The following is a 14,375-nucleotide window of genomic DNA, read 5'->3' as shown; positions in this document are numbered from 1 at the left end:
CACTGTGTTTCACTACCAGTTCTCCCAGCCTGTTGGTCTTCTTCAGGTCCCAACTCTACAGTAAACTCCACAGGTTAATATCCATTTAAAACATACTCTTTGGATTTAGGATTATTATAATCTTAAACAGCCATAGAGTTTACAGAAATTCTTTCAGGCATGGACTGGATTGTAAGATATGCTTGTGAACTTTCCAGGACCATTAGGTCACATGCCCAGTACTAATGCCCTAATCAGAGGAACAGCTCTCACAAACACTTACCTTTGCAAACAAAGCACTTAATATGGAAATACTTGTTCTGAACTCTCAAAACTTCTCCTTTGCATGGATTTCCACAGGTATTGCAGAGAATTGCAGTAGTTGATGGCTTCTCCAGTTGGCTATGTACAGCCTGCGATTGTGTTACTGCAAGGGAAAACAAAAGGCAGTGTTTTAAAGGCCATCAGATCCATCTTCTGTAAGAGCTACAATTAATGACAATTCACACCTGGGACAAAACAGGTCAAGCAGATAAAACAGTTTTAACTTCTGGTATTGGCCAACACAGGAGAAAATACCTGCCAAAGGAGCCAAACTTTTCATTTCTTACCTTTCAAAACTCATGCCTGCGAACATTTAAAACATAAATCAGAATTACTTATAGAGGAAAGAATCCACATGATCAAGTCTTAAGGGCCTCTGCCTGAATTTCGCAAAATGCTTTTGTCACATTTTCTCTTCAAGAAGTCAAAGACTATAGACAAAAGCTTTTTTTTCTTTTAAATCCAAAATACCTTTAATGAGACTTAGTAATAATTACACTGTGAGCTACTGATCTTTAAAGTTCAAGGTAATTATCTTTTTAACAGATTTTAAGATAGAAATACACTTCTGTAGATGTTTTGAGTTCATATTACCAAAACATTGACATCTCTGTAAATACCTCATACATCTGATCATTAAACAAAGGTTCCTGTCATTTTGTAAGTAAACCATGATTTCAAGAGATTAGGTTTAGCTAGGTTAGTAAAATATTAAGTGAATTAAAAACTTGCTGCCATCTTGTGATGTAAATTAGAAATTGCATTTATTGGGCTGCTGATAATATAAATTGGCATCTCCATGTGTTATGTGGAACAGGTGAGGCAGGACCTTATTCTTGCAATTCTGCTAAAGTACTTGCATCAATCTTTTAGCACAGTGTACTAGGAGTCTAGAGAGCAAACATCACGGCTGGAACACATATAACAGGTGATACCAAAATCAGTAACTGAGAGTCATCCAGCTGTTATTCTCTAATATTTGACCTTGCTGCTCTTCCTCTTCTATTCTCACCTCATCCCCACTGCTAGCACCTAGTGGTGATACCTAAAAGGCCTTTCCACATCCACTGACCTTAAGAAGTCAGTATTTCAATGAGATGCTGAGCCTCCCATCCAGTCTTCTAGAGGAGTTTCTGCACATTTTACCCAAAGATACATGGGATTGCAGTGCCTGTAGCATTATTCACCACCCATTAGCATTCTGCCTTGTCTGTTGAAATGACACATTCTGGATTGTCAAAAAAGTCCTGCTCAAGGCAACGTGAACTTTGGAACTATTACTGAAGCCCTGGTTATAATTAAGTACATCTCCAATAAAAACAACACAGCATGACAGGCAATTAGAAGTCTATAGAAAAACAGATGTCCAAATTTACACAGAGCAAACAGCACACACAGTCCAAGCTAATATGAGGGTCTGACTTATTCTTCATAGGAAAACAGAGGAAACTCTGAACTTTGAAATACTTAACTTTTGAGATGAGAATTTGTCTTTACTGTAACCTGCCCAAAACAAACTACCCACCCTAAAAAAGAATCAACCCTGTAAGAAACTGAAGTATTTTCCTGAGTTACTTAGTAAAGTAGCTGCTAAAAGTTCATAACTATGGACAAAGAACATTTGCTCCCTCTGCAATTATTAACAAGCATCAAATTTGTAGTATTTAACTCATGGAAGACTTAACTTTAAAAGAACTGACCTCACCAAGAACATTTTGGTCTAAAAAAGTTAGATTTGAAATACAAAATTCTGATTGGAATGATTAAACATCTGACTTCTGTTCACGTTTGATTCTTCTCCTGGCTAAGGCTTTTTGAATAGTGTCTCTTCAGAGGCTTCACCCTGTGCCTTCAGAGACTGGCCAGTGCAGTGGCCTGAAGATGGCCATGATCTTGTGCTGTGGTGTGCCCCATGGGCGGGGCAGAAACATAGGGTCATAATGCCATAGAATGGCTTGGGTTGGAAGGGACCTTAACAATCATCTAGTTCCAACCCCCCTGCCACGGGCAGGGACACCTTCCATTAGACCAGTTTGCTCAAAGCCCCATTCAACCTGGCTAAAAACTGGAAGAAAACAGAAAGTTTTGCTTTCCATGATGCCCGTGGTGCTCAGTGTCCAGAGCTACAGGGCAGGAAAACTTCACATATTTGCTTCCCTTCAGGTCTCTGGATCGAGGTTTAGAATTTAAAAAAAAAAAAGAAAAAAAAAAACAACAACTCACCTATAAAATAAATTTCAAAGGAAAAGATGTAGTATTTCTGTTGGAATTCTGCCATTAATCTTGAAGTAACACAAATCATATTTAAAATATTCATGGCAGACAGATGCATAATTATTTTGCTTTACTCTCAGTTCCGAACTAGACTACTCACTATCACACAAAACTCCAGTGGGAATACGTTGCCTTTGGGCTCATTATAAACGTGTGCTACTGAAGACAGTTTTAAATACTTATTCTTTCAGGTAGCACCACAAAATTATTAATATTAGTTTTATGTTTCAGTATTTTAAAATATATTAAGCTTTATGTTGAAGTTGCAACTGCTGACAATTTTGAGAAACTAACTATATCAGGGAACTTAACATTTTAACTTATGTTTCAAATCATATTTAAGGAAATGTGTTTACACGGTAATTTTTAGCTTTCTACTTTTATGTCTTTATGTATCAAAATCAGTCTTTGAAGCAGCAGAAGATACAATCAACATTTAATGTGTGAAATAGCAAACTACTGATGAAATGTAATGATCTGAGACTACTCACCAGATCATAACTAAAGAGCTCATTAAAAATTAAATACTTATACCCTGATTTATAGAATTGAACTAGAAATTCTCTTAACTATAAATGACTTTTTCTAAACAGAAATACAAATAAAATGCCTGGTTATCCAAATTTCCCTTTCTCCCAGACTGCATTCTGCTCTAGCAGAGGTATCTTCACCAATCCTTAAACCCTAACAGCACTCACTTTTTCACAAGGACAAAAACTGGCAAGAAATGAACTAGCAAACAATTTCCACAGCACTTTTTTGGTCTGCAAGACCCGTCTGCTGGGGATATCACTGCAAAGAATCTTGCCAAATGTCCAGTGCTCACGTATTTCTGATGTCAAGTCTCAGCCTCTCTCCAACAGGCTACGCAGTACGTAATTCTAGAGTTCTAGATAAAGTACAGCTTATTGAATTAGCAATGGTTTATTAAAAAATTGTCAGGTAAGATACATCCCTCAGATTTACTTCTATACTGCTTGTTCGAGACATATGCCATGCTGCAAGTATCACGGGGAAGAGGGGACAGTGGTATCACTCGTTACTTAAGCTGCATTATACACCTTATGACAACTGTAAAGTGATGTTTTCAGTGTGCTTATAACTTTGCCAAACTTCAACTGTTCACATAGACACTATTCAGATTTGGTGTTTTCGAGCTCATTTCTTCAGGGAAAATTTCAGACAACCTGTTTAAGCTTTTTTATAAAGGTGTAAAAAGGATAAAACACAATCTGTTGTTTTTCAATGTTAAAAAGAAAGCATAGCACCTTGGTTTTGGAAGTACTTGGAGTAAAGGCTGAAGACTGACAGAGATGGACATTGTGACATGTACACCGGATCCATAAAAATACACAACATGCGGTAAAAAAAACACTCCTTTGAATAAGCATGGCTCCTTTGGCATTGCTAGACTAAGTAGGATTTAACAGCAGTGGGGACCAGGATGAGGTGCCAGAGATAAGGACGAGATTTGGATGAGACAGGAGCATTTGGAAAGCAGCACAAGACAAGCTGATGGTGGTGGCATGGCAGAAGGGAGAAGATTCCCAAGTCCCTGGCCATGCTCCACTCTGGAGCCTGGCATGGAAAATGTCACCTTCTCTCTGCTATGAGCAAACTGCTGAGGGAAATCAAACCCTTGGCAAAAGATCCTGTCTAGGACCAGCCCACACAGAGGATGACAAACCCTTTGCTATCAGGCTGTCCGGCAGTCAGATGAGAAATCTTCACGGTAGGTTACAGAACTGATGAAAAAACATATGCCCACAAACTGCAGAATTTGATATAGTCCAAATGCTTTTTCCAGTTTGGTGCATTTTTGTTTTAATTTAGCATAAGAACCCATAGAAGCCATTACTGAGCTTAGAAATCAAATACTGAAAAGTTAAAAAGTGACATGATTAAGAATATACATTCAATCTTGGATCAAACCTCAAGTATGAAGCTAATAATAGAGACTTTCACTGGCTTTGTTCAATATAAGGCCACATATCCCATTTACTCCACATTATTTAACCATGTTCTGAAAAACCACCTGATAAGATTTACTGCTCTTGGTGCCTGACATGACAAAGAGCCAAATGACACAATTAGAATCATAGAATCCTAGAATGTTTTGGGTTGGGAGGGACCTCAAAGATCATTCAGTTCCAACACCTAGTTCCAACACCCTGCCATGGGCAGGGACACCTTCCACCAGATCGGTTTTCTCAAAGCCCCATCTGACCTGGCCTTCTGTGATATTTCACATGAACATTTTAAAGCATGCTGTGATCTAAACTAAGATGTAATTTGAATGGAGAGACAACATTTATGTCAATAAATATTTTATTCCTAAAGGACACGTTTTTGTAATCCCAACAATTACCTCTCAATGCAGGGAAAGTGCTAACTCCTCACCGATGTTTCTGGATGAATAGTGTGGAACCTAAAGGCCATGGTAAAAAGAAATCCAAAGGAGCTGGGGAGGGTCCTCTCTCCCCCATTCTTTTTGTGCACTTTTGTTTTCATCCAGTTCTGGAAGTTAGGTTAGCTTATACAAACAAAATATCATTTGCCTTCAACAGCAACCCTCCATCAGTGGAAAAGCTACATTAATTTTCTTTAGCAACAATCAGCACTACTGTTTCCTGTATAAATTCACCCGGAACGTCCCTTTTCACAATCCATTACATTCACTTCATGAGATGAAAACATTTTGTTTTGAGGAAAAAAATAAAAAAAACACATTAATATCTACAATTATCAATATCGGCTGTTTAGTTCATAAAAATGTTCAGCTTTTTCAACAAAGGCAGAGACCACATTCTAACTCTGAACCAGAAAAGCTCAGCTGTGACAGCAGGTATTATTTTGCATGAAGGAATTAGCAGAAAATCATCTCTGTGTGACACTGAAAGCTTTCATCTCTATAGCCAGAGGTGGTTACCCAAAATCAAAATAAACAAAGATGAGGCCCAAGTGCCATTTACTGACTATTTGAGAAACAGACATATTGATTGCTGAAATGCTGTATCAAGCGATCTGTGGAGGGTGTGGTGCACAGCAGCCCGGAGGGGAATTAAATTTGCAATCTTCTCCGAGCAGGATTAAAGGAGAAGCAGATGAGTGCAGCAGCACCAACCAGAATTAGAGATTGGAGTTCAAGTTGGTTTTTTGCCAAACCTGCCTTGTGTCACTTCAGTCAAAACACTCAGGATTGGATTTAAAAACACCCAGATGAAAGGAAAAGAAACAAACATTTAAGTGCCTCTAAATATCCCATGAAGCATTACTCCTGGGTTTAAATGCCTAAAGCTGGCCCCTGCTCCCTCCCTGTCTTGTGTCTGCGTGTAAAATACAATGACTAGGAGTTCTTCCAATGCTGGCATGGGGGTAAGGATAATATAACACAGTAATAAGTAATACATGCAATGTTCAGAGAACTATATGGGTGTGAGCTCTAAATTTACTTTAGATAAGGGAGGTTTTATTTTCCTCTAAGAACTGGTGATTCATTATGGAGCTTTGTGGGGGCCCAAGACCTCAATGGTCCTTTCCACAGAAAGGATGAGAAAAAGAGCGATTATGAAATGGTAACTCCACAAGCTTTCCCCATCCATCCTTCCAACCGCTCTCTGCAACAGGGAAGAGCAACTCCCTGGGCACAGCCCTGCCCAGCCATGCACCCCAGTGGTCCAGGCACCAGGGTAGGAGGGAGCCAAGTGTGCCCAAACGGACAGGCACCAAACCTGCCCAAGGAGCTTATGTGTTAGATGTTCTGCAACATTAAATAAGCGGTTTACCTTATTTCTCAATTAGCAGCTTGTGTTAAAAGCCACTTCAAATCTGTTTGCATGCTTTATGGTGGCTTTTCCGTATAACACAATGCCTTCCGTACATCTCACAACAGAAGCAGCAGCAGCACAGGGAAAACTCAAGAAGTTTTGCTTTCAATGTCCAGGTTACATAGTCCCCCAAGCCCTCCACTTGGCCATAGAGGGCTGAACTGCCACTCATGCACTCGAGCTTGCTCCCTTCCCCAAACGAGGCTTTTCTGCACCAAGCGGGTCCAGCCGCTCCCCCAGAAATATTGCTCTTCCCAAGACCTCTGCTGTGGCTCCTACAGCAAAGCACTACTGCTGCTTCTCTGTTTAGTCCCTACACCACAAGACAGGTAATTCACCAAATTCGGTAAACCCTTATGTTAATAGTTCTCTATTTAATTGAATTAATTCACAAAGTCCAAAAATACAAACTAACGTGGTTCAAGAATCACATTCCTTTCTGAAATGCATACCTGCTTCTATTACTTAGAATAGCTTCTACAGGGCCTTTCCTGTGGAACTAAGGAAAGGATTGCATGCCTTTTCCAGCACCTCCTATGTTCACAATCAGAAGAGTGACCTATACTTGATACAGGACAGCAAGCAGACAGCACAACTGGAGCAACCTCTGCTTTTACCGCTAATTACAGAGTTTATGGGATCAGAGGCACAGGAGAGGTGTTACCCAGCAGAATGCGAATACAACCATGCATAAGAGATGCAGCACAGCACAAGTACTCAGCATGCAAGAGCTCCAAATCTCACCATATGCTCAGTGCAGAATTCACATCACGTAAACAAGCTCAGCAGGAGGTAACCTCCTGCCCTCATTATTATGATAAAATATTTACCAAATCCAAAGGCAGTTAGTAAAAATCTCTGCTAATTTTAGGAACCGTTACTGTGGCAATGTAAAGGCTATTTTTGTATAGCAAGATTTAGCAAGATTACAGTGAGAAAGAATATAGGAACAGCACTCCAATATATCTGCTTAATGCAATAGGTATTGTTTTTCAGCACAACCTAATAAAGTCAATCTAAATTAAATGAGGAAAATTTTCAAACTAAGCTGTCAGCTAAGTGCCAGTATCATTATAATTCCCAAATCATCATTCATATAATTATATGAAGCATAATGTCAAATAAAAGTTTAACCATCTTCCTCCACTCTGCTGCGTTTCCACATAAACACAGAATAACTATTCTCATGATGGTATCAATGATTTAATCACCGCAGCTCTAGATGAAAGACAAATCATTTCAAGTCTAGGCTCTCCAAAATGCAGTTGTCACACTGTACCTGTATCTTCCAGCATTCCTGCATTAATTCCCTTCTGGAGGGGAAATGCCACCAGAAGCACCGCTGCTGCGTGGCCGGCTGGTGGTGAGAAGCTCAGCCAGAGTGGCAGGGAACCAGGAGTTGAGGCAGCTCTGACACCAACATGCCTGGGGTCAGATGACTCTTGCAGCACCCACACACAGCAGGACAGGACGTGAGCCAGCACCTCACTGCCGCTGTGTAAAAATAGCATCCTGCACAAGCCTAAATATTGTCATGTCCATGGGGTAGGGCACCGCTGGCAAAGTCCCAGAGGGACCGGACACAGAACATGCCAGAGATGGCTCTTTGCATCAGGTGATGCCACCTTATAGCTACTGCAGGGTGCTGCTTGGCATCTGGCGGAAAAAGTCTTTAAGGAGGAAAACCTGCAAATTGCCTGGCCACAAATCAAGAATACAGGCTGAGGTAGTGAGGAAACCCTTCTGGTCATCCCCCCAGTGAAGGCTGTCCCTTCCCCGTGGAGCAGGAGGGCACAGCACTGGTGTCAGGAGATGCTGTAAACTCGTCTCTCTCCCAAAGGTGATCAGCAAGACACCTGGCAGCCAAAATTCTCTCCCTGATTGCTCAAATGGAGTTGCATCATGTATCACTGGAATAACAGCAATGTGTTGAGTTATTTAAAGCAATACTTGCTGGCCCAGTTATCATGTGAATACTCCATGAGGATTAAAATCTGGAGTTCTCACTTGCTTTGGACTAAATCTGTATGAAGATGGTAAGGCGGCTTATGCATTGGAAAGGGGACTGATGGCTTGCAGAACAACTGTCTAAACCTGGAGTAAAATGCTGGAATAGGAACAAGATTGCACCTCCCTTTTTCACAATGCAGATCATTTTTCTCCCTGGGGCTTCACAGAAGCCAAATACTCTCCTCTTTCCATACTCACCACCGTTTACCCACTCAGTGCCTGCTTGGTTACATAGCAGCAAAGACACAGTGTTTTATCCTCTCCTTCAGCAAACAGAAACCAGTCAGAGGTGTAAACGTGAAAACAGGTCTCCACAGCTTCTGGCACTGCTGAGGGAGGGCTGTGAAAGCAGCACAGTTTGTGTAGCACCACCCACAAAAAGCACAGCAAGTTCACTCTGCCGGGCAGGTTGAAGAATAGTTTGGACTGAATTGTATTAAAATCTATTGAACTGATCCAATTTGCACTTATGTTAAAGGGTGAGTCCCCATTGACCTCAACAGTCAATGCCAAATCATTTCACAGATAGTTCAATACCTTCCACTCTCCATCAAAAAAACCCCACTATTGTTTAAAACTTGAAATATTGTGGTTTTTTCTTTGTTTAAAAGAAAAGGGGGGGCTTATTTGTGTAGAATAAAGTACAAGTTTCATGGCTTAGTGAAGCTCTTATCAGCTCACTATGGATAAATGGTTATAAACACTATATAAAGAGGGGGTGGAGGCTCTTTATTCTTTCTTTTAAAAAAAGCATCAATGCTTCAAAAGCATATACATGCCATTATGATCAAGTTTGAAAGCATTTCATGATGAGAAGCCAGAAAAAGCTGACAGTTTGTAGATCTTACAGAAATGCCCATCACTTACAGCAGAAATCAGGAATTCTCACGAGTTTCAGAATGTTTCCCTTTGGTTTATTACTTTGAGAAAATGTCTTTACATTTTGTAATGGATATGAAACAAAACATTTGTTTTTCCAGTATTGTCTGCTGGGAACAGAAGAGGATTTCTATAAGGCAGTTGAAGAGCTCTGACTTCAGAAATCTATATGGTTAGTACGTCACTGTCCAGGGCCATGCCAGATGTGGTCTATAACTTTTAAATAGCCCCCAGCCAACATGGCCTGAGACCCAGAGAGCAGACCTGAAGGTCCCATGTTCTGCACATTTAATCAAAACTATGAATTACTCAACTTATAAAAATTCTTACATACAAGTTATCTTGCAGCAACTGACTTCTGGCATTAAATCCTTATGGCAGGATTTTATTTTGCTCAATACTCTTGTACTGTCTGTGTGAGGCCAGATCCATCCCCACACTCTTCTGGATCACCATCGGCCACCCTGCCTGAGCTCTCCAGATACTTGCAAGATTTGGCCTACTTAGTTTTTCCCAGCGGCTACTTTAACTTGGCAGAAACACAGAAGGCACTTTGCTAAATAGCAATACTCCAAAGGAACGTAAATTAATAGGCAGGAAAAGTGAAAGCACTTTCACTCTAACACAGCCTTTCCCTCTGCTCACCAGGGTTTCTCTTTTCCAAGGCTAAATGATATATAATTTGCATTTTACTGTTATATGATCATAATGCAGTCACATAGTGTACTAATTTGTATTTACAATTCTAGGTGTAATCTTTGAGCTTCCCCTGTGGTCTCACTACTTGGCTACAGGAAAGCAGAAATCACACTTGAAGAGCTCAGAAGGGTTCGATGGTGCTTCTGTGAAACTCCAGCATCACTCATACACTTTATGGGCACAAAGCACAAGACCATTGTACTTCATCAGTGTGATGGGCTGGCTCAGGGGAGCCCGAGAAGAGACAGCAGTGACAGCAGCACAGGCAAGACAGCTCAGACACTGCCTCCTGACACTCCTGATGCAAATGATCCAGAAACCAGTATAGCTTTAAACTGATTTCTCAAATCAACATAGGCCAGACACCTGCAACTCCCCCGTTTTAAAGGCAGTAACAGCACACTGGCCTTGCTATAGCAAAGGATGAGGCACTTGGCTTCTCTTACAATTTCAAGTGAAGTTCTGGTATCCACAGCAATGCCCTCACCCATCCTCTGTTTCAGGTTTCCTTTCACCAAGGTTACATGGCTGAGGTCAATGGCTTCACTGATGTCTTTGCAAACAGCAGCCAGACAGCTTAGCAACGAATTTAGGCCACTCTGGAATGGATTAGTTGGCTGCAAACTCTTTATAGCTTATGATACCATTGGTTGTAAATGGCATTTTAAATAGATTTCAGATCTGTTCCTAATTAACTCATGTTTTTTCCTGTATTCACTTCCTTCTTCCCAGTAAAAGTTAAAATGAACGTCAATGCTAACTGAAGGCGACAGACAATATATATAGTCAAACTCAGCTCTTGCTCTTCCATGCTCACACCACACCTCACTAGACCATTTTGAGCTTTTTCCATACCCTGTCTTTGAAAATGTTTAGAAACATTTATTTTCTTAAATAGAGAAGAATGTAGATGTTTTTCTTCACTATAAAATAAGGAGTACTTTCTAAGTAAGCATTTTCTAAAAATCAGAGCTAACACACCTGAGATGTGGGGACTTTGCAATATACCACATGTATGTACCTCCTTGCAAACAGCAATTCTTACGATGCTTGGGATCTGCATACTGGTTTAAACTTTAGGTTTCCCTGTGTGGAGTCAGGAGTTGGGCTCAACGATCCTCATGGGTCCTTTCCAAGTCAGGATGTTCTATGATTTTATACAACTATCTCCCTGGGCTTTAAGTCGCTCACTTAGTTTCTAACCATCCACATATATGACTGTTTAATAGCCAGTGGAAACTAGAGTCCAGTCTCAATACAGATTAAGAAATTTATTTTCAGAAACAATCTATAATTAATGAATTTTACTTTTAAAATGCTGGAAAATACAAGAACTCATCATATTTCATAGAATTGCTTTCAGTCTCAAAAACTGGCTGTATTGCTGCTTCATATCATTTTTGCCTTACAGTGGTTTAGATCCACGTTAGTGTTTACTTGGATTTTCTATTGAGGATAATATGATCCTGAACAAACATCAAACAAAAATGCAATAAAATTAAGTATACCTCTGTATGTAATGGTACAGGCTTGGGCAATGCTTTATCACTAGGACAAAAATAAAATTAAGAAACAGATGTTTCCTTTTACCTGTCATCATTTATTAACTGAACTTACGTATTCCTTGGTGGTTGTGTTTGAAGTTGGCACTGCTGCTGAACAGTCCTTGCCCTTGAGCACTTAAGATCCAAATAAAGAGGAAAAACATGGGAGAAGCAAAAATGAACAGTAAAAGGGTAAAGGTTTAATGAGATAGAGTTGGATAAATGGTATCTCTAAACTAACCCCATGTCTTCCAACTTTCTCCCATCCTCTCTTGTGTCAATCCCATTCCTGCTGGGAACGGATTTGCAGAGTCACCTAGCTGTGCCCTCGGTGACCTGCCGCATCCTACCAAAACTTGTCCCGCTCAGAAACAGCCTGAATTTAAAGTTCTGGCTCTCAAATACCTTCATCTTCAAGTGCACGCATGAGAAAACACTTCTCATCTCCTACACAGCAATAAGCCATATACATGGTCATCTTTAATTGAAACACACACAAACAATTCACACAAAAAAATAACAATTTGTGGGCTCCTGCAGTACAGGTACTGAAGTATAAGACACTGACAATGCTGTATATTTATGAAATCAGGCTGAGAATCCATGCTGAGCTCTGCCTACCAGAGAGCAAGCAGCTGTGCTTGCTCCAGCAGTAACTGGGTCATGAGTCCTTCTCTCATCTCTACTATCTCTGGGGAATAAAGAGCTTCCTTCACCCCTGAAGTTCATGATGAAAGCCCTCGTCTGCTGGCCAGCAAGTCAGGTGAATGAAACCAGAAATTCTCCCACCCCCAGCTACTTTCTTACAAGGGGGACCTCTCTACAGCAGACCTAGATCCAGACTGAAGGGTGCACCATCCCCTTTTACTCTCCCAACTAGAATAAAAGCACCATCTAGTATTCTTCAGAAAACTGTACACATGAAACAGCGAGCAGCAATTGAACATAAAGCCTGCAAAGCCTTTAGCACAGATTTTATAATGGGAAAAAGTGATTTATCAAACACAGAAAAAGGGTGCAAGAAGATCCTTAGAGGACCAAGAAAACCAAAACCCTGTCTCATAATGAGGTGAGAGAGTACTGACATGTCCAGAAAGCTGTTTGCAAAGTGACACAGGTCAGAGGGCAAAGGGATACAGTCCAGTTATCAGCAAAGGGACAACGAAAGCCACCGCAATGGAACCGCAGGTCGCACACCTTCAGAAATGAACCTTACGAAACTGATAGGGATGGCAGGTAACAGACGGAGTAGACATCAGATAAGAAAAGCTGTGCTTAAGTAGAGGTCATAGGCTATGATTTAGTGCAGAAAAAACTGCCATGTAATAAGGATAAGGCAAGCAATTAACAAAAGGTATTAGTTTCTTAAAGGTCAGGCACTACAAGGGACTAATCAGAGAAAGGACTTGAGAGTGTGAGAGGGAAACTTAAACCATCTTCTGAATAGCTAGCAGTAAGTTGGGAAAGTGAACAGCATAATGGGATGTATTGTGTTAAGGGAAGGCATCCTGGCTGCAATAGAAATGGTACTGTAACAAGAACTGCCCAGATAAAACGTAGAATCCAAGCCGGGCATTTTATGGGAGGAAAATCTAAGAAGCAAAATGAGGCAATATATGTCAGTTGGTTCCGCCAAATATTGCACGTAGGGGAGGAATTAAACTACAATACAAATTTGACATTTAAGGAATCGTGTGAATGGTGCAAGATGACAGGCATTGCAAAGACTCCAAGATCATTTTCTGGTATTTCTTCTGGGAGTAAATGAATGCATGGAGTAGGTTTTAGGGATGGAATTTTCTGTGTGGGCTGCTGATGCTACATGCACACAAAGAGAGAAAGAGATCACCAAATGTTAACTTATCATTGTTTTACATACAAATTACCATTTAAATTGTCTGGATTTTTAATCTACAGAAATTTTGAGTGTTTAAGTAGAAAATAACTAGTATTAACTAAGTAATTAGGTAGAATAAAAGGATCTTCTTTGCTTTCCTCTGATCCGAAAAATTACCCAGACATTGCTATAGTTCTGCAATCACCGGCTACCTATCGTACCAAATTATCAGATGCTAACGTGGGTTGGGTGCTATTTAGAAAAAGAGATTCAACCTCTCCTGTGTTTTAATTAGAATCCAGAAATTTACGTTGGAGGTGTCTTATAAAGAAAAAGAAAAAGCAATGAATGCACACAACTCCCCTACCCCACTCATCCCATCCCTACCCTCTCCCCCCCAAAAAAGGGAGGATTTTGAGAGTTATGAGGCCTGGGACTTGTGCTAAGGAAAGATTAATGTGCCTGAAATGCCACACACCTCAGCCCAAAGCTGCAAGGCTGAAAACCAACTTCTCACGCCTGCTCCTCAGCACATCCAAAGGCAGAGCAAGCTGATTTTTCATATCTCATTTCCCAGCTGTCCAGAGGACTGTAAGAAAGTGCCTTCCCTCAGTTTTCCATATGTAGTGGATGGTAAAGCACCTATAGGAGCCTGTTGTAGTTTATCTCATTTGTGAGAGTGTAGGGTACTGAGTGCTTTGTTCTGTGTCACCCCACAAATCTGAGAATCTTCCGTTTTGAAGAGTTACCTTCCTTCCAAGAAAATATGACTATATTGACGTTTCTGAATCCACAGCACATTTGTTGGATGAAACCTGTGGAGACACTTCTCCCCAAGCCTAGGTTGCATAGCTGGAAGGCCCCACAGCTCAGCGTGTCTCTGATGCATGGACGGGCGTGGCCAAACACACATGCAGAAATCACTCTTAACAAAAATAAACTATAGTTTATTTATACTGGCTATAGTCTCCAGATTAGGGCAGTCTGGTGAGTTTAACCCCA

General features: G+C 40.6%; 1 protein-coding gene across 8 annotated transcripts in view; it reads right to left on the bottom strand.

Moving 5' to 3' along the window:
• The window catches only part of ABLIM2 (actin binding LIM protein family member 2), a 136,016-nt gene that overhangs the window by 96,692 nt on the left and 24,949 nt on the right, over positions 1-14,375 (bottom strand). For all 8 annotated transcript variants that reach the window (XM_030491446.1, XM_030491449.1, XM_030491447.1 and 5 more), the window contains exon 2: positions 263-406. In XM_030491446.1, the coding sequence (XP_030347306.1) occupies positions 263-406 (144 nt within the window). The remainder of the gene's footprint in view (positions 1-262; positions 407-14,375) is intronic.

Source organism: Strigops habroptila, chromosome 7 (genome assembly GCF_004027225.2).
Source record: "Strigops habroptila isolate Jane chromosome 7, bStrHab1.2.pri, whole genome shotgun sequence".
Classification (NCBI taxonomy): domain Eukaryota; kingdom Metazoa; phylum Chordata; class Aves; order Psittaciformes; family Psittacidae; genus Strigops; species Strigops habroptila.
This window is presented reverse-complemented; position numbering and strand designations above follow the sequence as displayed.